The sequence below is a fragment of the Filicampus tigris genome, chromosome 10 (genome assembly GCF_054856515.1).
Source record: "Filicampus tigris isolate MCC_2025a chromosome 10, RoL_Ftig_1.0, whole genome shotgun sequence".
NCBI lineage: Eukaryota > Metazoa > Chordata > Actinopteri > Syngnathiformes > Syngnathidae > Filicampus > Filicampus tigris.
This window is the reverse complement of record NC_141226.1, coordinates 10,009,693-10,032,407: the sequence shown is the minus strand read 5'-3', so window position 1 is coordinate 10,032,407 and position 22,715 is coordinate 10,009,693. Positions and strand designations below refer to the sequence as shown.

Below are 22,715 nucleotides of genomic sequence, written 5' to 3'. Positions count from 1 at the left end.
CAGGCCTCTGACAGTAAAAAAACAAAAAACAAATAAAAATCACTTGCAGAAATGGACTTCTGACAGGAAAAAAAAAACATTCGTTATGATTATTATTATTATTATTATTATTATTATTATTATTATTATTATTATTATTATTTGTACTGTAGCGGTTCTGGTCTTCGGTTGGTAAAAAAAAAATACTGATGGAGTTCTGACAGTTCAAAACAAAACAAAAACTTTTTTTTCTGGCAGAAATCGGCTGACTATCATTATTGAAACCTCCCCACGGATCCTTGACTTTTCCACATTTAACATGGCGGCAACGTCGACGCACCAATATTTTAGCCGCCTCAGTCGCGCGATGCATTGTGGTCCGTCGGTGTGTTTGCTTGAAGGAAGCTGTGTGCACGGGAATCTGAAGAATTCGAGGTGTCCGCCAAGCTAAACTCTTCTTCCTTACCGCTGCTCTTTGCTCCTCTTTGTATTCTTTATAATCAATTTCCATAGCGGACGCTTAAGGTAATGTTTGGTCTTTTCAGCAGCTCATCACTTTTTAGAAAATCAAAAACAAAACTTGACTCGGCACGTTATAGCTAGTTGGCTAAAATTAGCATCGCTAGGGAGAAGCTAATCAGCCAGTTAGTGAGAAATGAATGCTATTCATAATGCTAAGAATGCTTAGTTAACCGCTTTGATTTTGACCTCTCTATCACCTTTTACGGATGAAATCATGATAGAAATGTTTTTGTTTTTTTTGCCTTTGTGGATGTCACCCATCAGCCACGTTCCACACCCACTTCAGCGATAACCGTTATAAAGATAGTGTCTACGGTGCTTTAAAAGTCCACTTTTCTGCACATGTAAACGATTACCAAACGCCTTGTACAATTCTTACCGTGTAGTGTAGTTTTCAAAACCAGGAGCAATCAAGTTTTTGGACCAGTAACGACGTGGCTAGCTTTACTGTTTGGCTGTTAAGCTTTGAAGTACAGTAGAAAGACAGTAAGCGTATTAATGTTAGTCACGGTCTACAAAAAACATTGAAACCTCAAGCGTAGAAGCTGTTTGCGTTTCATACTGTTTCATCGAGTTTACCACCATCTAAGATGGCGCCTATACGTGCATTTAATGCCAAAACAGTCATCATTATTGAAATAGAATCCGTGAAATTTGACGTGCAGTCACTTTGACTGGGAGTAATAATAGTCGGAGAAGCACAGCATAGTACAAGCTGTTATGTAGCTCACAGGAAAGGAAGCAGATAATGTTTTTTTTGTATGTATGTGTGTGTGTTTGTGTGTGTGTGTGTCTGATGACATTTGAGCTCTCTCACAAAGCAAACCAGACTTCCTGTCTCTCACACCATTAAGGCTTGTAAGCATTCAGGCATGAGAGTATAGTGCTACAATTACCATTACAAAATGGATTTGCAAAGGCATTGAGTTATGTTTTGCAATTTATCTTTGTTTTTTTTTGTTTTTTTTCGGGGGGTATGAAATGTGTTGTCTGCCCTTCCAGGAGCAGTGAGGAAAAATCATGTCGCACGGTGACAAAATGAAGGTAAGTCTTTAAAAGAGATGATCAGACAGATTATGTCCTATACGTATACCTTTTATTAGGGGTGTAACGGTACGCTAAATCACGTTTCGGTTCTTTTTTTTGGAAACTTTGGTTCTGTATATTTTCAGTACAAAAAACAGATTAACATTTTTTTTTTAATGTTTTTATTTTGAAAAGAAGTCAAGTAAACTATACATTTTTTTCGAAAAAATAAATAAAAGCGAACCATTCGGGTGATATTCTAAGAAATCACACCAGAATAAAAAATACACTAACAATAAAGATCTCTTAATTTTGTAAATTATTAAGACACTGAAATCTTTCAACACTCAGTAGCAACAGCCTATGACACATCTAAGTATTCATTACAGTACATATATACACTTTTTGTGATGAAAAAAATACATACAATAACAGTTACAATTATTGCTAACTATATTAAAACTATTTTTATAATGAAAAAAATACAGTAACTTTAAAAAGCCTTTATGAAATTGTATACACTTTTTAATAATTGAAATATTTGAATGTTCAACAGCGTATTGTAACGAATTGGTTTATCTGTGTTGTGGTCGGATTTGTTTGTTGCTGAGTTGTGATGTTTCCGAGGTTCATAAATGCATCGTACGGCAAGAGTGGTGCAGCGGAGAAAGAAGAGCGCGAGCAGTTTTACTTGGATTAATAAAAACTTCCTAATTAAACTACGTCTGACGGCATGTCCCTGGAAGACGCTACATTATGATGAATCTCGCTATTTTAGTTTGACGTTTTTGCTCCCTCGTCTAAGAAACATTCACAGTCGGATGATGCCGTGCATGTTAGACGTGCTACCTGCCGCCCATCTCATGTAGCAATGTCGGCACACAACTTTCGGACTTAACCACGTACATTTCCCCATCTGCGATTTTAACAGGACAGCCAGAATGTTCCCAAACAGACCGCAGTCTACGGGGGGACCTTCAGGCTCTGGCTCTTTTCTGGCTCTCACTGTTGTGCCGCCGCTCTCGTCTCCCGCACGCAACAGTCAGCGCCCATGCATAAGCTCGCGCTAATAAGTGAACCGAACCGAACGCAAGTGGACCGAACCAAACATGCCATACCCAAACGTATTAAAACACCCACGTGTACCGTTACACCCCTACCTTTTATGTGCATTGGTTTTGTAATTGCTTATAATGAAGAGGTGGGAGGAATTCCATAAGTGTCAAATCTTAACATTCAAGTTTCAAGCAAGTCCCAAGTTAATGTGGCAAAGGTCAAGTCAGTTCCCTGCTAAATTTCCAGCAAGTTAAGATGTACAATCTTGCTCAGTTGCAACATGTATTTCTACGTTAGCCACTTTGCGCTCAGTCAGCCTCTGTATTTGTACGAGTTACAGGACTAACGCTCTCCCAAACACATGCAGGAAATGTGTTATGGTCTGATAAAACCAAGGATGAAGTTTTTGGCCATTATTCCTAAAAGCGTGTTTGGAGCAAACAAATTCAACAAAAGAACATCATGCCAGCATTGAAGCTTGGAGGTCGCAGCATCATGTTTTGGGGCTCAATTTTTCAGCTAGAATTGCAGTAATGGCGTCTTTATACTCCCGCGGGCGACATCCGCGAGCACGGCAGTGCTGCACACAGTTTGCCTTTATACTCGCGGGCAACCCACATGCATTGTTTTGAAAATCAATGCTACGGCTGATACTGACGAGGACACCGCAGGGCGGAATTTCTTCTGTCTTTTATGGCCAATTCCGGTCGCCATTTTTACTGCCAAGCAACGATCAAAAAGACAGCGACAACAATGGATATCGATGATTAAATAATGCATTTAATTGTATTGTGAAAACAATCTGGAAGGTGGCTTCATAGGTGGTTCGTGCGTGTGTAGGCTTCTTTACACACACGTGACATAGCACTCAAGCTGCTGCCAAACTATTTTGGTTCGTAGGAACAACGAGCTGCGTGATGGATCCTCTCCTCCGTGGTAACAAATAAATTGCCTGGCTGAGGCGGGGGAAACTGTACGTCATTGCAACTTTCTTGTCCTTGTCAAGAGTCTAGCTGCAGCATTTTGGACTAGCTACTGACTTTTAATACTAGCCATGGGAAGACCAGAGAGCAGGACGTTACAATAATCGAGGCGAGACGCAACAAACGCATCGATTATAATTTCTGCGTCATTACTCGATAGAATTGGACGAATTTTAGCAGTATTACGGGGATGGAAAAAAAAACGCAGTTCTAGTAATAATCTTAATGTGCATTTGAAAAGACAGAGTTAAATCAAATATAACACAGAGATTTTTTGTTGAATCGCTTTGGGTAATAGTACATAGTGGTAGTAACAGTAGCAAAAAATTTAAAGACATCCATTGTTTAATCTCGGCAAGACACACCTCTAGATTACAGCAATTACTCAGGTTTTATTTCCAGCGGTATATATAATTGCGAATCATCAGCATAACAGTGAAAACTAATGTTATATTTACGTATACCAAGAGGAAGCATATAGATGCTAAACAATAGGGGTCCAAGTACAGATCCCTGCGGGACTCCACATGAAACATTACAAAACTCAGAAGTTGCATTGCCATGAATTACATTGTGCGTCCTCTGAGAGCTAAGAATTAAACCAAGAAAGTGCTGAGCCTGAGATACCAACACACGCTTCATGGCGTTCTAATAGTATGTTATGATCCACGGTGTCAAAAGCAGCGCTAAGATCGAGTAAATTTAGTCCATGGCTGGGAGAATATTATTAGTCACTTAGCAAGGGCCGTCTCAGTAGAGTGGTCGGCTTTAAATCCTGACTGGAAAAAGTTCAAATCGATTATTAGCGGCCATGTAGTCTTTTAATACCAATTCAACTCTTCTGTTAGTTTTAAATGAGCAAGTTTTAAAGTGGCAACATTAAGCTTTAGTCTTGCGATGGCTTTTGAATTTGAAGAAGCAGTCTGCTTCTTCTCTGCCGGACTAGTTATGCGCAGTTCTTGCCTCAGTTTTTGGCAGGCGAACTGCAGGTGTGAGCCACCATGTTTGCCCCTAAATACCCGAGATTTACCAAACAGCTGTCCAGCAATAGCCAGGAACAACTGCCTCTTAAATCGCCAATTAAGATTCACATGTTGCTTGTATGTTGTTTTTGTTTCTACAGCAGGGCCAGTTCACTAACCCTGAGACACCAGGGTATGTGGGATTCGCCAACCTGCCCAATCAGGTTCATCGCAAGTCCGTTAAAAAGGGCTTTGAGTTCACACTTATGGTTGTTGGTAAGTTTATGACTCTGTTTTCATAACATTCAGATTACATTATGTGCTCAGTCGTATTTTCGTTCATTAATCTGTCGTAGGATTATTTTATTTAAAAAAAAAACAACCTACACAGCAAAAAACACCGCTGTGTTGAGCTTGTCTTAATGCACAAGCGTTGTGTGTGTATTGCAAGTGGAATATCAGTCCAGTTGTTGAGCTGGAGTTTGCAGCCATGTAAACTCCTGATGTGAGGGCTGTAACTCACCCCCACCCCCACTTGGGAAAGGGGGAGGGTGGAAGCTCTCTGCAACACTGCTCATCCTTTTTCCTTTCAAATAAACCCGGAGTGGAATGTGGCTTGTGTGCCTGCAGGGATTGTTACAAGTGAAACGAGGCCTATGTGTTTCCTGACCTCTCTAAATGCGTATTTCACCTTCTGGGTGAGCTTTTGTTACTATTGTTTTAGGTCATTTTAAAAATACTTTTTTGTGTAGACTAGGCACCCTTGCAGATATAGCAAAGAAAGGTGTCATTGCTCTGTTGGAAACCGCAATCAGAAGATTCCTGTATCAAGTGGTTTCTTGAAACCATGTCAACACAAGACTTTAATTACGTTTCATTTCTTGACTGACTTTTACCACACAAACTAGAGTGATAGAACAGAACGAACACTTGTGGATGCAGTGCAGTATTCACACTTAAGCTACCAGCTCCTTCTAAATGATTGTTTTACATTAATTTCATGCATATTACAATGTTATTTTGTAGGTTATTTGTCACGTTTTTAGGTGAAAAGTGGTTTGGAATATACAGTATTTTGAAATTATACTACTGTACCGGGATCAGAGAAAACAAAATGTTTGAACAAGATGTGTGTTCACGTAAAACTATCATCATATTTTACAGACTATTAAGCGCGCTGTATTAATAGGCGCAATATCAATGAATGGGTCTATTTAAAATAAAAAAAAAAATCATACATGAGACGCCCCGGATTCATGGGAAAATTATTTTTGTCAAGGATAGTATGTTAGTTTATTCTTGTGTATGTATGTTTATTTGATAACTTTAGCACTATTATGCTAGGTTCAGACCAGTCCATTACATGAAGTAGCGCTGTGTGTCTCGCTTGCTTTTGTGTTCGCCGTGCAACTACACGGGGGTTGCTTCGAACGAAAGAGGGGATCCTCCAGCAGATGCAAAAAAAATAATTAAATACTGCAAGTGAATCTGGTGACGCTAAATACTTGTCTTGGTTGACATTTCAATAGCTGTGTACAAGTCGATGCACTCAACATTATGCTCGGTCCCGTCTGGCAGCCATTGGAAGCTGCTTGTGTCGTTTAAAGAGGGAGTCAACCCCAAAAATTCTTTACAAGAGTGTTCTATGCCGGCTCACTCGTCAAAACATGGCATTCTGATTAATAATGCATTTGTTAAGCAGCAATGTCCACCAGTTTTTAGCCATCTTAGGAGGCGGACATTTTGCCACTTCTGTCGACTGACATCACAGTTGCTCAGGGCTCATATAATGACCAATCATGGCTCGGCTTCACTTCAGAAAAAAGATGAGCCTGGTTGGTTGTTACCTGAGCAACTGTGATGCCATTTTCACATATTAACGCCTGCTTGCGATTACGCGAACCGAACGTATATATGAAAGTATGAAACCACGCAGATGCTTCCAATCAGTACCAGCAAATACACGCATGTTCTTCATTCATGATACTGATCAGTCACCATATGATGCTGACAGGTTACTCATCAAAACACGCCTCAGGTAGCAGGATTGGTCACCTGATAGCTCCAGTAAAGATTAACGGTGAAGTCAAATTTAGTATTGTGTCTATAGGTTTGCTGGTTAGAGGCTAAGAGTGTTTCACAGGCAGGTGTCTTCTCGCCCTGCAACACCAAGAACTCAAATACAGTATATACCTTTTTGGAAGGTTTGTTACTGTCTGCATAACAGATTTGCACCAAGTCCATCGAGCACTTAGTTGTGTGTGTTTTTTCTTTCCATTTCTTTGTGGCAAAAGGTGAATCTGGACTTGGAAAATCCACCCTGATCAATAGCCTGTTCCTGACTGACCTCTATCCTGAGCGAATCATCCCAGGAGCAGCAGGTAGAACACCAGCAACCAGCACACACACACGTTGTCACGTTGCTGAGCGTCATGCACTCGCCGTCCTTTCATCCTCAGAGAAAATCGAGAGGACGGTTCAGATCGAGGCATCCACTGTGGAAATCGAGGAGCGGGGTGTGAAGTTGCGTCTGACTGTGGTCGACACTCCAGGATATGGAGACGCCATCAACAGCCAGGACTGGTATGAAAATAGGGGATGCACGACTTAAGGGTCATCACACCTGACATGGCACAAATTGTGGCTTTGGAAAACAATGAACAGTTGAGATGAGATGAAAGCTTGCTTATAGAGCATTTTAGAATCATTCTGTACTTCTGGAAGCACAGACAACTGCTATGGGAGGACAAAATATCATCTTAATGTGACGTCTTAACTTTTTCTTGGACCAGTTTCAGCACCATTATCAGCTACATTGACGACCAATTCGAGCGCTACCTCCACGACGAGAGCGGTCTAAATCGTCGCCACATCGTCGACAACAGAGTTCACTGCTGCTTCTATTTCATCTCTCCGCTCGGCCACGGGTGGGTCCGGCCAACGCCGTTCCCCTAGCTCACCGGAATCCCATTCGCCACAAAATTGACTGCCGTCTTTTCGCTCACATGCCCGCTTGTTTTCTGCTCCTCCCAGCTTGAAACCTCTGGATGTTCAGTTCATGAAGGCCATCCACAATAAGGTCAATGTGGTTCCTGTCATCGCCAAGGCGGACACGCTCACCCTCAGAGAGAGAGAGAGGCTCAAGCGCAGAGTGAGTGTGACGCTATTCATCAGTTTGCTTGCCAGTTTTGACTATCATGTGGTTAGTCATGCCTGTTCATCTCAGCTGTTAGCTTACACAACCTAACACGTGATGTTTGAAAATCCGCAGTATAGAGAGACTATTTTAAAGGAAATGTATATTTTCATCAATAGTTTATGCCTTAAAAAACCCTCCATTACACTTTAAACACATTTAAACATTCTAGGACACTAATTTCAATATATGCATATTTATCCAGACACAAAAAGCAAGCAGAAAAAAATTGTGATATTGCTGGTCCACGGTAGATGTACCGCGATATAGCTGAGAATTACTGGAGTACTGTAGGTTACGCTAGATAACTTTTAAACGATAAAAACGAAAAGTAATTTAAAAAAAAAAAGGTTTGACCGCTAATCTGTTTTGCGAAGCAGAAGCCTCAAACTGCAACGGAAGCTGCCTTGGCCCTGCATTCCGACACTTCTATTCAGCAACACAGTGTGAAATGAGATTTATGTTTGTATTTGTACATGCTGTATGTTAAACATTGTCAGCGATCATCACTCTGATGTCATGTTATTGACGATTGTGTAGTCTAGTTCAAATCCTCGAAATGTTCACAGAAATCCCCTTTTAAAGACTTTGTTTGACCTGGGGACCAGACACTGCACCTGTCCTCAAATATTGTGACAAAGCGCTTAATACTAACCTTTTTCTCAGATTCTTGATGAAATTGATGAACATGGTATCAAGATATACCACCTGCCCGACGCCGAGTCGGATGAGGATGAAGATTTTAAAGAGCAGACCAGGATCCTCAAGGTAAAGCGTGGACACGTCATAAACGACAGCATTGAAATGTGTTCTTTAGCCAGCAGCTTGCACCATTATGAGTCGCTGCTCTTCCCCAGGCTAGCATCCCTTTTGCGGTAGTAGGCTCCAACCAGCAGATCGAGGCCAAGGGGAAAAAGGTGCGGGGCCGCCTGTACCCCTGGGGAGTGGTGGAGGTGGAGAACCCCGAGCACAATGACTTCCTCAAGCTGCGCACGATGCTGATGTGAGCCCAGCTGCTGTAGAATCCTCTTTAAAACATAACCGCATCACTATTGGAAAACACGGACACGCAATGTTGAGTTTGCTCACAAAAGCGGTGGAAAGAAAGTAACACACCCTTTGATTATTTTTCGACATCTGTCCGTTTCAAGTCTTGAATTGAATTACTGGGGGAGAGAAAAAAAAAAAAAAAGAAATCAAGTTTTCCATGCTATCCCAATTTGTTGAGATGCGCCTGTTTGTCAGCATTTTCCACAAATCCACAGAACCCACATGCAAGATCTGCAGGAAGTGACCCAGGACCTGCACTACGAGAACTTCCGCTCGGATCGCCTGAAGCGCAGTGGCAGGTTGTCCTCCCATGGTTACGTTCTGCCTCTGTCCCCTGCGTACGTACGACCTGTCTGTCCGCTTGCTTCTCTGCACCTCCTCCCCCCCCGCCTCAGAAAAACACATTTAAGATATTTGAAGAACACACCCATGAAATAAGACATCTCATCTCGCTCAACACACAAACACACCTTTGATCCAAATACTCAAGAACAACCAGAGCTTTAGATTTATATATCAAAGCAGATGACATCATTTCTAAATGTAGTTTGTATTTATTCCAAAATAACCTTTCTTATAGATATTTCCTGTAGTGTCAATTGTACTGTAGTTCTAACTCATCATTTTGCATGTCAACCACATTGGCGGGGAGCAAGTCCAACAGCTGATCAAGTGAGTGTTGTAGTAGGTCTACACCAGCCCTTTTTTTTGTCTTTTATTTTGTGTGTGGTATTCAATATTAGTGAAATTAACCATTTGGCAAATTTTAAAATTGTTGAATTGACATTACATGTGACTCACCGTGGTGAAGTTGCAACACATATGGTACTTTTTTGATTTTATTAAATGTTTTCATTTATTATAATTGAGTTGTATGTAAAATTTTCAAAACAGAAATTGATTTTATTTTGGAAATAAGCCATTCTTCATAAAATACTGAATATTAGTATTTTTCGGTATTTTTTTTTAAATGGGCTAATTATAAATCGATCATGAGAATGGATTATTTTTGTGATTATATAAAAAAAAACATTTTACATAAAAATATAAACAATTGTTTTAGCTTTTTATTTTACCATTAAAAATAGGTGTTTCACATATAAAAATAGTAAACTATATTATAAATAATTGTCCAAATTATAATTCATTTGTAAATTAAAGCAAACAGTATTACTAAAATAGACAGCTTTGTTAAATAATTGGCCAATTATTTATAAATGAATTTCATGAACCCTAATGACAAAATAAGTAAGCATGAATTAAAATTTCATTTTAAACATTTTAAAACACATTTTTCCTTGAAAAAAAACAAAACAAAAAAAAAACATATCTATTTAATTTTAATATTTTATGTATGTATGAGCTAGCAATCCAAGTTTGCCTATCCCTGGTGTCCGTGGTTAGCTGCTGCTTTGTCATAAGCGTGTGTGCGGTTTGAGCAGGATTACCACATTTTAACAAACCATCCTCCTCAAAATAGCTCCCAAAAGGTTGTTTTCAGTTTTCCGCTCAAAAGCCAATCCAGGATAAAGGACTGGTTTTACTGGCCTTCACGTTACCCGGCCATCTGCGCTATGATGGCGTGCCGCTCTTGATTTGTCCAATTCCGCGAGTGGAATATTGGAGGTACTGTTTTTGTTCAGTTTGTCTCCAAGTGGGGGAGGTCTTGCTGTTCCCCCTGACTTTCACACCTCCTGCTGCATTTCTTCCAACCTCACTGCTTTTATCTTTTGTAGATAGATGCTCACTTTTTCCTCTAGCAGACAACTTGACTAACCCACTGACCCCCTTTTTCCACTTTTCTCAATGTGGCTTTTGTCATGTTTGCCTAATATTAGCAGCTGTTCGCCTGCCACATAAACCTCACACAGGATCAGTTTTTAGAAGCAATGCACATCACTTACACTGAAACGCCACCCTTTTTTTTTTTTTTTTAATTCACATAATCACACTGTTAGGACTGGCTTTTGGATGAAATTTCTGAATGAAGGAATGTCCACTTCTGTGCCTTTCTGTGACTCCTCCACAAAAAGTCAGTGGCCGCTGAGGTCACAGTGGACAGAAGTCTACACACCCCTGTTCAAAAGCCAGATTTTAGAGATAAATCATTTCATCACTTTTCCTACCATTACTGTGACTTGTAACCTACACAACTCAGTTGAAAAAAAATTACTACATAGTATTTGAACAGGGGCATGTAGATTTTTTTTTTTTATTCCCACTGTATAGTGTCATCAAAAGGTTGCAACCGAAAGACTGGAAGAGTCACAGAAAGGCATAGAAGTGTGTCCTTGGAAATTGTCATGTTTGTGAAATTTGCTGTTCGGCTCCTTATTAGTGAACAGCAAGTTGTGCAAGAAGTAATAAGACAAATTAGTACCAAAACAATTACTGGCAATCGAATAACTCAAATAATTCAATTACAAAGAAAGGTTGCCTTGAGTGATCATTTTCCCACACAAGACTCATGTTGCAACACTCGGACTGAATTACTGAAACATTGAACATTTTAGACTTGCATGCCCAAATTTTGCGACGGTCAAACTAAGTTCGTCTGTAAAAGTGAAAGTGGATTTAGGGTTCATCCTGAGTTTTCACCCAGAAGCCGAATATTGCTATAGTTTTGTGAGTATTGTAAGTTCTGGAATAGAAGAAAAGAAACCGTCATTTACAATGTGTGTCTTTAAGTAGCATTTCTGTAACCATGTCCCCCTGTGTAACCGCTGCAGAAAGGGTCCGGAACCGGAGGAAATGGACAAGGATATGATTTTGCAGGAGAAGGAGGCTGAGGTGGGTGGTGCCACACATTGCCATCACTGTATCCAATGTGCACAGAACAGCGGCTGTCAAAACTGGGGCTGCGCCAGTTAGCGCGTACAAGTGGTCTCAAATTAATATAGACATGTACATACAGACGTGTATACGGCACATCATTTACGACTTCTAATGTGGATGCAACGCGTCCGTGATGTCGCACACAAAGCACGACGTCAGGTGACATGCACCCAAAAAAAAAAACCGTGTATGGCTCTTACTGCCATTCTGACCGTTGCCTGCCCCATAAAACAAAACGGAACATTTTGTAATATAAAATTAAGCCATTACTGCTCCACTTGACAAGATGTGTATACTTTGGATTATTTGGTGACTCTGTGACCTGTAAAATTTCAGAAAATGAAGAAAAACCAATCTTTTGGCCCTGACCGATCACGTGGTTTGATCGAGACATCCGTAGTTGTAAATATGATGTTGTGTGTCTTCCAGTTGAGACGAATGCAGGAGATGATTGCCAAGATGCAGGCCCAGATGCAGAAACAGGGCGATGGAGAGGGAGACGCTTGAAAAGATGATAGAGTGAGTGAGATCCTCAAGATCCTCTTCCAACTTTGTTGCCACAATTCAGATTTAACATGCGCACCGAACAAGCTTCTGTTCCTCATGGCCAATCAACAGCATCCAGGAGCAGCTTCAGTGACTGGCTGCTCTTACTGCCCTGTGCCACTGACACGTACATAATCTTTTCGTGATCCCCAATGAGCAATTTAGGCCTTACAGCAGCACTCAACAGGTTGTTTACAAACTTGTAAGAAACTGTTCTATACAATCACTTGTTTGAATGATAAAGTGCCATGTGATTTTATTACTCATAATTTTAAAATTGCAATTAGTTTTAAGTAGAGGTAATAGTGATAATGAATGCTTCAGACATTCTGAGACATTCTGTTCCGTGGCCTCAAATTAGTATTTCATGCACATATCTATATATTGTGGCTGCAATTAATTTCCCCTCCCCCCATGTCATGTCTGTGGCTCCATACTAATTTTTTGTGTTTTTTTGTGTTGTTTTTTTTTTTTACTTCTTATTGAAGGCTTTTGCGGCACCACTTGACTTTGACCGGAGACAAACGAAGGACAGCTTGTGGACGGCAGCCATGCGATTTTTGACTCGTTCATTCAGTCCCTGGGATCTGGATTGCTGATAAATATAGTAAAGTATATTCAAACAGTGTGAAATGAATTATGAATATATATCTCGCAGTTTTATTTCTTACACTTTTTTTCCCCTCCACCTTTGCCAATCACAATCCGTGACCCTTGAATTTTAAGTGGGATCTAAAGTTGTTTTCTTTAATACACAATATGTTACCCATTCATGTTTTACATTGACAGCTTTGAGATGACTATGTTCCTTGTGTATTTTCTGACTTTAATGTTAAAATCATGCAAAGTTTTTCTCTCTGAAAGATCTTCACTGAGAGTCAGAAAAAACTCATGTCTGAATGTTTTATGTGAGGGTGGAAAAAGTATTTTGTTCCCCGTAACCCCAAGTAAAACAGTGTGCCATGAACTGTTACTGATGGTATTACCCTCATGCATGCTACGTTACAGCCAATCTGAGGCCATTTGAAGTTGTCCAGTTGTGCATCCCTCTTTTCTGTGAAGGTCAGCATGAAAAGAGAGGCCGAAGTCATTTTGAGTGGAACAAACTGTTACCTGTCATATTGTTGGCTTTACAAATGAAGAATAATTGTTCATTACACTCCATTGTCACGTGAAGGCTTTTCGTTTTCTTTTGTACTGTTTGTTGAAGTCATGCCCCAAAGAGAGCCAAATATGTTGTCTAATTCAAGGCAAAAACATTTCACTTTTTTTTTTTTTTTAAGATTTCCAAGGTGATCTATCAAAGTCCATCATGCCAATTATTCCCTCACCAGCCAAACTGAGCTCTGACATTCCTCTTTGAGCTGTTTTTATCCAATATTAATGCACCAAATATTGTTCTTGATGTATAATGTTGTAATAAAAGTTTTATTCTCAAATGGTGTCATGGATTTTGTGTGTTGTGAATTCATGTCAACAGTAGAAAACGTGTGATCATACAAAGAATAGATAAAACATCCACATTCAGTTTTATCTAGAGATAAAACATCCACATTCAGTTTTATCTAGTGCTGCAGTAGCAGCAATACACTCCACTGTGACCTCAAATGTATTCCTTAAGGCAGAGAATTGCAATAATTACATTGGAAGCATTTCTTCCCTGGAAAATGGGTCCTTGGACCCACAATGAATGACAGACTCTTCTTAAAAGAAATCAATACTTTGATAAACAGGATTTTGAGAAAACAAATATTCAAACAAATTATAGACCTTGGCTAACAGTACATTAGAGGCAAAGTTTCCAGTTAACTTATTTTCTAAGAAGCACAAAGTAGGTCAACTTTCCATTTTGTTAGCCTCACAGCATAACAGCCATAAATTGTTTTTTTACTGTCTATATATAATCAATGCGCTTGCCAAAAATTGTGTATACATCTTTGGACTTTTCACGGTTGTGCTAAAGATTTGTGTGTTAGGGAAAAGAAAAACAAGTCATTTTTTCATTAAATTTATTACACCGTTTCAGTCTAACAGGTATACCCAACGTGCTAACTTCCATGGCTTTTTTTCTTAAATACTCTTCGCTCTCAAAGAAAAAAACTGTAAAAATATTAACTACATAAAAGATCTCTTGGGGGAGGGGATGAGGACTGGGCAGGTTGTAAAAGCAGAAGAGGGGGTGTTGGGGTTGGGTGGGGGCTGCTGAGGTCCTTGTCTGATTGGTTGGGTGGGGGTTAAACATTCATGTTGGTGTCTCATCGCGAAGATGGCGTGGTGTTACCGTTTAAAGAAAACCTGAGGGAAGACAGAGCAGTCATGTTAGAACACAAGAGGTTCTTCTGAGACCATGGAAGTTGACGGTCTACCTGCACACTCTCTCCATCATGTGTGTGACGAGGCGGTCGGAGATGCCCGGACAGGATTCCTCTGCCAGGTTGAAGGCGTTCTCCAGCTCCTCGATGGCGCCGACTCCGCCACCGCTAGCTCGCCGCTTCTCCTTTAGCTGAGGGCGGAGCGAGATGATAGGATGTTGTGACTAAGGTCATAACTCCATTTACTTGCATGGCAAACAATTTTTCCCCATTGAAATGAATTGAAAAATGCCATTCATTCGTTCTAGCGTACCAAGACTACAACCATTTTGTCTGTGTTTAGTCATACTTATGACACCATGAAGAAAGTCAAACATGGTCAGTTCTATGACACAATTAGAGGTCAGTAGGACACACCAATCAGAGAAAAGAAAAAAAAAATCACTTTATTTTTAAAATTTTTAATGTAAACATCCATATTTTGCTCATTGTGCTTCAGTCTCTACAGGGAGATGCTCATCAAGTTATCTTCTACCATTGAGACCAAATTATTTGTGATCAGACATCAATCTCTTTTTCCTATTGGACTTTGATATTTTGCCAGCTTCAACCCCGCCAAACATCAAATGTTGTTAGGAGATATTAATATCAAAGTTTTATGAGGGCAGAAAGTCCTAGTCTAACAAGTGAAGCGAAAAAAAACCCCAATACTTCATTCTTGTAACATTACTCCTAAGAAACTATAAAAACTTATTGTTGCATTAATAGCTAAAATAAATCTTATACAGCTAAGGGGTCAGGGTTTAGATTTTAGTATGAAATTACTCTCTCTCAGGAAGTCATGAGGAAAGTAAACTAATGGAACAAGTATAAAATTAAACTTTTCAATTTCTATGGCATTTAACTTAGATTGTAATATCATAAAAAACTTTTCTCCCAAAAAAGATTTTGTCATTGTAACATTGTGACTTCTTTTCCCCCCAAAAGGGCAACTTGTAATTTTCTATGGCATTTTTGAAAACCAAATGCAATCAAACCATTTGCCAAATTGTGTTTTGTTTACATCTGTGTAGTCAACCAGGCGATTGCAATCTGCAAAGGTTGAAACTGGACACTGGTTTACTGGATTTGTTGTGTTTTCTTTTTCTCGTTTTCCAAAAATCTTGTTAGACTGACAACAAAGTAGCTATTTTTAAATGGCTCTAAGATTATGAGGAGGCCCTTGGGAAAAATTACATGTACCTAAAGGGGACCCAAACAGTTAGTGAACCCTGTGATGAGACATACTTCTCTGAAGATGGGCGTGACCAAGGCCGACAAGCACTGTGACTTGGGTTGCCTTTTCACAGAATCTCCTACCTGCAAGGAGAGGATATAATATCAAGAAAAAAAATGAGATTATTTCCCAACATATGTTTTGGTGTCCATTTAGTTTGTGTGTGTGTGTCTTGCCTCTGAGTCAGTATGTGTGTAGCCCTTCTGTAACTTATTCAACGAGTTTGGTCTGACTGTGGGGAAGGTCCACATGGGGCACGAATCCACGTCACTATCAGCATCCCTGCAGAAACAAATGACCCCAAATTACTGAACAAACTTGAAAAAAAACTTTCACTGATTTGTGAAGAATTCTGTCCATTGTTGCGGTATTGATTTCTGAATATCACATCATCTTTTTGCCTCATTTACAGTATCGGCGTACTATGACAGTTATGACATGGCACAGCCCCCAGGATGACTCGGACTAATTATCATGTAGCCAATAAAGAGGTGACCTTGAGTGCACTGTCGCCTACGTCAAAGACTCACATATCAGAGTCGTCTGAGCTGGACTCCTCCCCGTGACCTTCGGACTTCCAGCGGCGGTAGCGATCGATCAATTCAGTCAAGTAGGCCGTCTTCTTGGTGTAACGCGTGATGAACTTGTGCTTCAGCAGCTCTTTGGCTGTTGGCCTCTAAGGCAGACACGCAACAAACAAACATTCAGTTCAAAGATAAACAAATTGCGGTGATCTTACAATGTTGAAATGAGCGACATTCCGCTCACTAGTATATCTATTGCTGCATTGTGTATTGGTTGGTCAGAGAGACTTTTGTCACGTCACCAATCCAGCATAACCACTGACAATGTCTGACTCCCGAGCCAGGTAGTCACATGACCGCACACAAAGAAGCAAAGTTTTCAAAATGACTACTAATTTATGTGAAGAATGACCGAAACGTGCTTTCATCCGGCCACATTTCATCAGCCTACAACAATTTGAATCCAGACCCCTCGTGTTGTGAGCCTGTTGTGCTGTTTCACGAGTGTAAACAAAGAAATTTAATTTAAAATCATTAATTGTGGCTGGATTTGCTTTTGTTTGTTATTTCATAAAGATTGAATTCTTTATTGTCGTGGTTAAAGTGGCATTTGTGAGGCAATACCTGAATTTACACATTCCTATTTGATGGTTTTGTCTATCTGACGTTCATGCTCCGAAATCAGACATCACTGAGCAGTGATTCAGGACTTGAGTAGTTATTTTCCCACAGAATATTTCAGTAATAATTTGGAGGCTGACTTTTTACTTTTACTTGAGTCACATTATTCTAAAGTAACAGACCTCTTACTTGAGTACGTTTTCCAGCTATTCTACTCACCTCTGAAAATGACGTCATTGAGAGCTCTCTAAGTGACTTCAAATTTTGTACTCAATCCTAAAATGAACACAAAGCCTGTACAAGGACGCTAGGAGTGATGCATCTCAACCTTTGTGATAACCGCCCATCTGGAATTAGGGCCGGACACTGCGATCTCATTTAGTCTAAAAGTCTCATCTGACATCTGGTTATCAAAGAATGCAAATGGATGAATTAAAAAAAAAAAAAAAAAAAAACATTACTCACAAAACGGGGATCTTTATTGAGACAAGACTCCACAAACTCTTTAAAAGGCTTGCTGTAAGTGCCTTCCAGGGTGGGGGGAGTGTTTTTGGGGATGAGGAAGAGGACCCTCATGGGGTGTAAATCCGAGTTGGGGGGTTCGCCTTTGGCCAGCTCAATGGCTGTGATTCCGAGTGACCAAATGTCAGCCTGTCAAAAACGGAAAGTCACAAAGGAATCAAAGTTAATGGTGCAGAAGGAATACACACATAGATGGATGCATATAAATGCCACATTTTTGTGACATTAAAAAATGAGACCAAGATAACTCCTTTCAAAACTTGTTTTACCAAATGAAAGTAGGGTTGATCATCACAAAACACGTAACAAAAGACACTCTTGTGGTTTATGATGTAAGAAAAAAGAAAAAGATCACAGGAGGTCCTCAATTTACGACGGAATAATCCAAATTCATTTGCAAGTCAAATAATTAAAATTACATCAAAAACGTATATAAACGAAACTAAAATAAAGCATATTTCGAAAAAATTAAAACGAACACGCTCTAAATACTAATGTAAACTGATTGACCTTAAAAAAAAAAAAAAAAAGTTAAACGAAGTAAAAACTAACTAGAACGAAAAAACCCAAACTATTATAACACTGGTCACAATGTTTACATACTCCATCGTTGACTTGACTGAGTTATGAAGTCATAATTACAGTTCATTTATGTCCGCAAAGCACTTTGACACCATAAAAGAAAAACAATCAAATGGGAAGTATGGCCGTAACCAAGGGTGCCTTTCTTGCACCTCGTGATAACATATTTTCACACTGCAAATGAGTTAATTGTGCGCCCTTTGTAACCTAGTAACCTCAGCAACATCGCTAACCGACGATCCAGGCTAATGTTTGACTTAAAGAAACGGTCAACAAATATATTTATTGATCATCACGGTCTTAAAGAAGTTTTATTTTTAAAATCAGGCAGATCCACTAGTCATGGTCACATGCAACGGTAGCCCAAAAGAATGCCCACAAGCTAGCAAAAATTTGTCAAAAAACAAACGTCTTTGGAGAGCTTCTTCGCACAGTGAAAAAGGCCAAACCACGAGACAGTAGAGGAGCCTACAGCTTTCAAAAAATAAGGAAGACACAATATTGGCTTGTAAATTAGGTAATGAGCGGTCAAAACATCCCTAAAAACAGCACTGAATACCTTCCTTTACATTTCTAATGTCCTGTCTTCAATAAGTGGCACTTTCTGCAAAATAGACTGAGCGTAAGTAACACACTTCAGTTGTGTAATGTTTCCCATTACCCCCAAAGGTGGCACCTGCTTGTTGAAGAGAAACAAGCCCAGGCCTCCCACTCATAACAACAACGACAATCTGGGGCAATCATTTTACTTTCTATTCATGAAAATGGTGCTTGATGTGAAACGGGTGCGTGGCGCAAAAAAGCTGTTCAAGTGTCCATTCCCCACAGCGGCAGCCTCACCTTGAAGTCGTACGCCGACTGCTTGATGACCTCGGGCGCCATCCAGAAGGGTGTGCCCACAAACGTGTTCCTCTTAATCTGAGTGTCAGTCAACTGTCCCGCCACCCCGAAATCGGCCAGCTTCACTTCGCCCTGCTCCGACAACAGCACGTTGGCGGCTGGAGAAACGAGAGGGAGAAACAGTTGCGATAGAAGTAGAGTGTCCATTTTTGTTACGCTTGTCCCCCGCGGAACTTGTAGGTCGGCTCACTCGTATCTCATGGAACCAACTGTACCTTTTTCTGTGTTCAAATACAATGCGTTTAGAAATGGTCTTTTAATATGTTTATTTAACCCATTAAGGACGGGAGCGCATAATTGCGTTTCTACCATTCGAGCCGGGAGCGCTGTTGCGTCTTTCTACCTTTAAAGCTGGGAGAGCGGATATGTCATTTTCTATTTTTTGTTTAATTCTCGGTCTCTTAACCAATGAAATGCATCAGAATAGACATGTGACGGTGCTGCGAGACCACAGAGGATGCCCCGGAATTTTTTCGAGACGTAATGGCAGACACCGTCGATCACGGGAGCTCTGAAATAGATAACGGCAGTGATATAGATGACGCGCTTGTGGACTTTGAACCAGTGGTACCAGTCGAACGTGATATATGGTTAAGATATAAGTTTGTAGACAATGACGATATCGACATATTTGTAATAGAATAAAGGATGGTAATTACCTCGCGATTTAAAATTTTTTTTTTATTAAAAATCGTGCTTCTCTTGCACTGACACTTTATTTCGATTGAAACAGTAAATAATACACTCGGGCCTGTGTGAAAGCCACATGTCTAAGTTCTCAAATTCTTTTGGAATTATGTTTCTATCTGCAATGGGGGCTGAGGTGTCAATTATTTTGTAGGTGTTCAATTTCTGGGGGAACCGCAGGTTTAAAAGGGTGATTCTATAGTCGCCCTTAGGTTTTGGGGAGATGTTGAGCCAGGCGCTTTAGGCCTTAATGGGTTAACGGAGGTAGGAGAGGTAAAACTATTTTTAAAATGGTCTCGTGTATAGAAGGCGTGTGTGGAATGTATCACTCGCAATAAACAAGGATTCAGTGTATGAAGTTTTTCTAACCTTTAATGTCTCTGTGAATTTTCCTTTCAGAGTGCAAATACTCCAGCCCCTTCAGGATTTCCCGCAATATGGTGGCAATGTACGTCTCTTCAAGAGGTCCTGGACGCAGCTGTATAGGAACAGAAACAGTTTTGCTTTAAGAGTTTTTTTGTGAAAGGTGAATGACAATGGACATGACATTACCAGATCCAGAGCAGATCCTCCACCTAAATACTCCATGATAATCCACAGCTTGGTTCCCTGGTAGGCAAAAGAGCTCAAAGATGACGGAAAGCATAAGCATGGGGGGACATGGTTTGAATGATCATCTCACCTTGAGGTACGAGCCATAATACTTGGTCACAAAGGGACTATCACACTGGCTCAGTACTGTGATTTCCTGCTGAATGTCTTCAATCTCGTCCTCCGCCTCCTCCAGGTCGATGATTTTAATGGCCACCACCTCCTTGGTGCGGTTGTTGATACCTTTGTAGACCTCCCCAAAGGAGCCCTTGCCAATGCGCTCTTGCTTGGTGAAGTACTCCTCAGGATCCAACCGGGAATTCTGGTCCAATGACATCACAAATATTCTATTTCACATGTACGGTATAAAGGGTGTCCCAAAAAATGGACTCACTCCTTCACTGCTTATTACTCATATATTCTGCTTTATTGGCCTTGGCAGAAAGTCTAATAAGTTAAATGAAAGAAAAGAAAATAACATTTAAGCAAATTTAATGGAGTGAAAAAAAAACATTCTAGTGAATTGATTCTGTACTAGTGGTGCGGAAAATAATCACTGCCTTAAGGATAGTTCAGTTGTATTTAACTTTTCAATTCAATACATTTGCATTTAATCTTCCCAAAAACGTTTTGTTTATAAACAATTAGATCAACTTTTTGAGTCTACTCACTCTTGCCTGTTTGCAAATGTTCAGACTCATTTCCACCATTTTGCAAACACAGCTGATAACATGGACATTGCAAAACATTTGTTTTCAGTTTCTTCTTTCAATTCATCGATTGTCACTGGCGTAAAAGTTGTGAACAGTTCTATCTGCTTCAAATTGATCCCTGAGTTGCATAGGTCTAACCCTGTGAAACCGTTTTATACAGGTTTTTTTTTTTTTTTTGGTGGTGGGGGACTTTCTGTAGCACTTCATGAAAAATATTCTCATAAAAGTTTATAGTAGGTTTATGGTTATATTGTACCTGAAACAAACATTTAAAATCAAATAAAATCAAATAAAATGAGTCACGAGCAGGTAAAGTCGAATTTTCTAAATATATGTATAGTATAACCACCAAATGTAGATTTTCAAGTACAATCCACTGGACTTACGCTCCTGGAAATTTGAAAATACAGTTATGCAAAGAAAGTTTTGGGAAAACATGGGTTTTCCTTAATGCTTTTGTTGTGCACAGTAAATGCCAGGTCAACTGGGTTAATAAAGTCATTATGGGCATCTCTTGCTGAGAATCACAGAATCAAAGGGAACTCTGCTTCACATCATCTGTGCAAAAGCATTTAAAAACACACACACAGGACACTGTTCAATTACATAGTTTAACAAAATAATAATTTAAACGTAATCTAAAAAAGAAAAAAATACAACAGTGAGATGTTGCATGATGGCATCTAGTGAGTAAAAAAAAATACAAGTGTATTTTTATAACTACATGTGATGTGAATGTGTGTGTGTACAAACGCTTATTGAAGGTTTAGCACAAATGTAGAGTGCGTTTGGTTAGTACGGACTTGACAATAGACGAGTGATTCCCAACCAACAAAGTGCCGTGAAAGATCACCAGGTGTGTCACGGGAAGTGATCCAATTTCACTGAATTGGTCCGAACATTATCATTTCTTTATGACAAATAATGTATATTTATTCATCTATCTATGACAACGATTTACAGAGACAGACAGAACAATAAAACGCTCTTCCACTAGATGGCAGAAGGTACAATTAACCTGTGTATCCACTTTTTTTGTGACATTAATTTTTTTGGTGTGTCCCGAGAGATTTTCTAGTGTAAAATATGTGCCTTTGCGCAATAAGAAACGCTAGAATAATACTGTACATGTCTCGTCATCACACGACCAACCAGCTAATAACGAAAGCCTTGTCTTGCAGTGTTTGAATATACAGTACAGTGTAATTATGTTGCTTTCAGTACCTGATTTTGCATGTCTCGTAGGTGTGCCATCTTTTCTTCAGGTTGAATGTTTCACTCTTTCCGGGGTTGTCAATGTGTCCTTTTGAGAGTGTGCGTGGGGTTTCTTTTGTACCTTTTTCTTTTCCTCGACTCCCCTTGTCGCTGTCTAGGAAGCTAGCTTGGGTGGCGAGCCAACAAGATAAAGAGGAGGCAGCCGACTGCTTCTTTTAACGGGCTGTCACTCCGAGCACCGTCTTCGGGCCCTCCGAGCCCACCCGGGCAGCCAACAGCCCTGCGACACTCCGAGTTAACGACTGAGACACTCCATGAAAGTCCGTGGCGGTGGGCGAACAGAAAACTAGCCCTCCCGCGTTTGGTATTTTTAATTCATTTCACGAAGCCCCGTTGTTCAACAGCTTGAGGACAAAATAATGGCCCTGACGTAGGACGCATGCGCGTTTGTGGCTAAAGTCGATTGAATCCTGGGAATTGTAGGCGATTGTAATGTGAATTGGATATAACTTTAGTTGCAACCCCTTAAAGTGAAAGTTAACCCAAACATATTTGTTTCAAGGATATGTTCTATGCAAGCCCACTAGTTGAAACAAGGCATTCTGATAAATATTTCA

The 22,715-nt window shown here is 40.0% G+C and overlaps 2 protein-coding genes across 5 annotated transcripts; one reads left to right on the top strand and one right to left on the bottom strand.

Annotated features, from left to right (window-relative positions):
* The first annotated feature begins 321 nt into the window (after positions 1-321).
* septin2 (septin 2) lies at positions 322-13,594 on the top strand. Of its 4 annotated transcripts, none has more exons than XM_086042664.1 (13): positions 337-504; positions 1,504-1,545; positions 4,690-4,804; positions 6,823-6,909; positions 6,988-7,111; positions 7,321-7,455; positions 7,562-7,679; positions 8,391-8,492; positions 8,582-8,727; positions 8,990-9,073; positions 11,504-11,564; positions 12,039-12,128; positions 12,644-13,594. In XM_086042664.1, exons 2-12 carry the CDS (start codon positions 1,522-1,524, stop codon positions 12,114-12,116), a joined length of 1,074 nt encoding a protein of 357 aa, XP_085898790.1. In that variant the 5' UTR covers positions 337-504; positions 1,504-1,521; the 3' UTR covers positions 12,117-12,128; positions 12,644-13,594. The 4 variants fall into 4 exon arrangements, with proteins under 4 accessions (XP_085898788.1, XP_085898790.1, XP_085898789.1 ...); XM_086042663.1 differs by having other exon boundaries at positions 8,990-9,112; XM_086042662.1 differs by having other exon boundaries at positions 322-414; positions 6,823-7,111; positions 8,990-9,112.
* Positions 13,565-22,565, bottom strand: stk25b (serine/threonine kinase 25b). Its single transcript, XM_086042660.1, has 11 exons — positions 22,108-22,565; positions 20,262-20,492; positions 20,132-20,188; positions 19,949-20,057; positions 18,833-18,990; positions 17,354-17,539; positions 16,274-16,419; positions 15,920-16,025; positions 15,755-15,826; positions 14,522-14,658; positions 13,565-14,450 (listed from the first exon to the last, which is right to left on the bottom strand). Exons 1-11 carry the CDS (start codon positions 22,135-22,137, stop codon positions 14,411-14,413), a joined length of 1,272 nt encoding a protein of 423 aa, XP_085898786.1. The 5' UTR covers positions 22,138-22,565; the 3' UTR covers positions 13,565-14,410.
* Between the last annotated feature and the right edge of the window lie 150 nt (positions 22,566-22,715).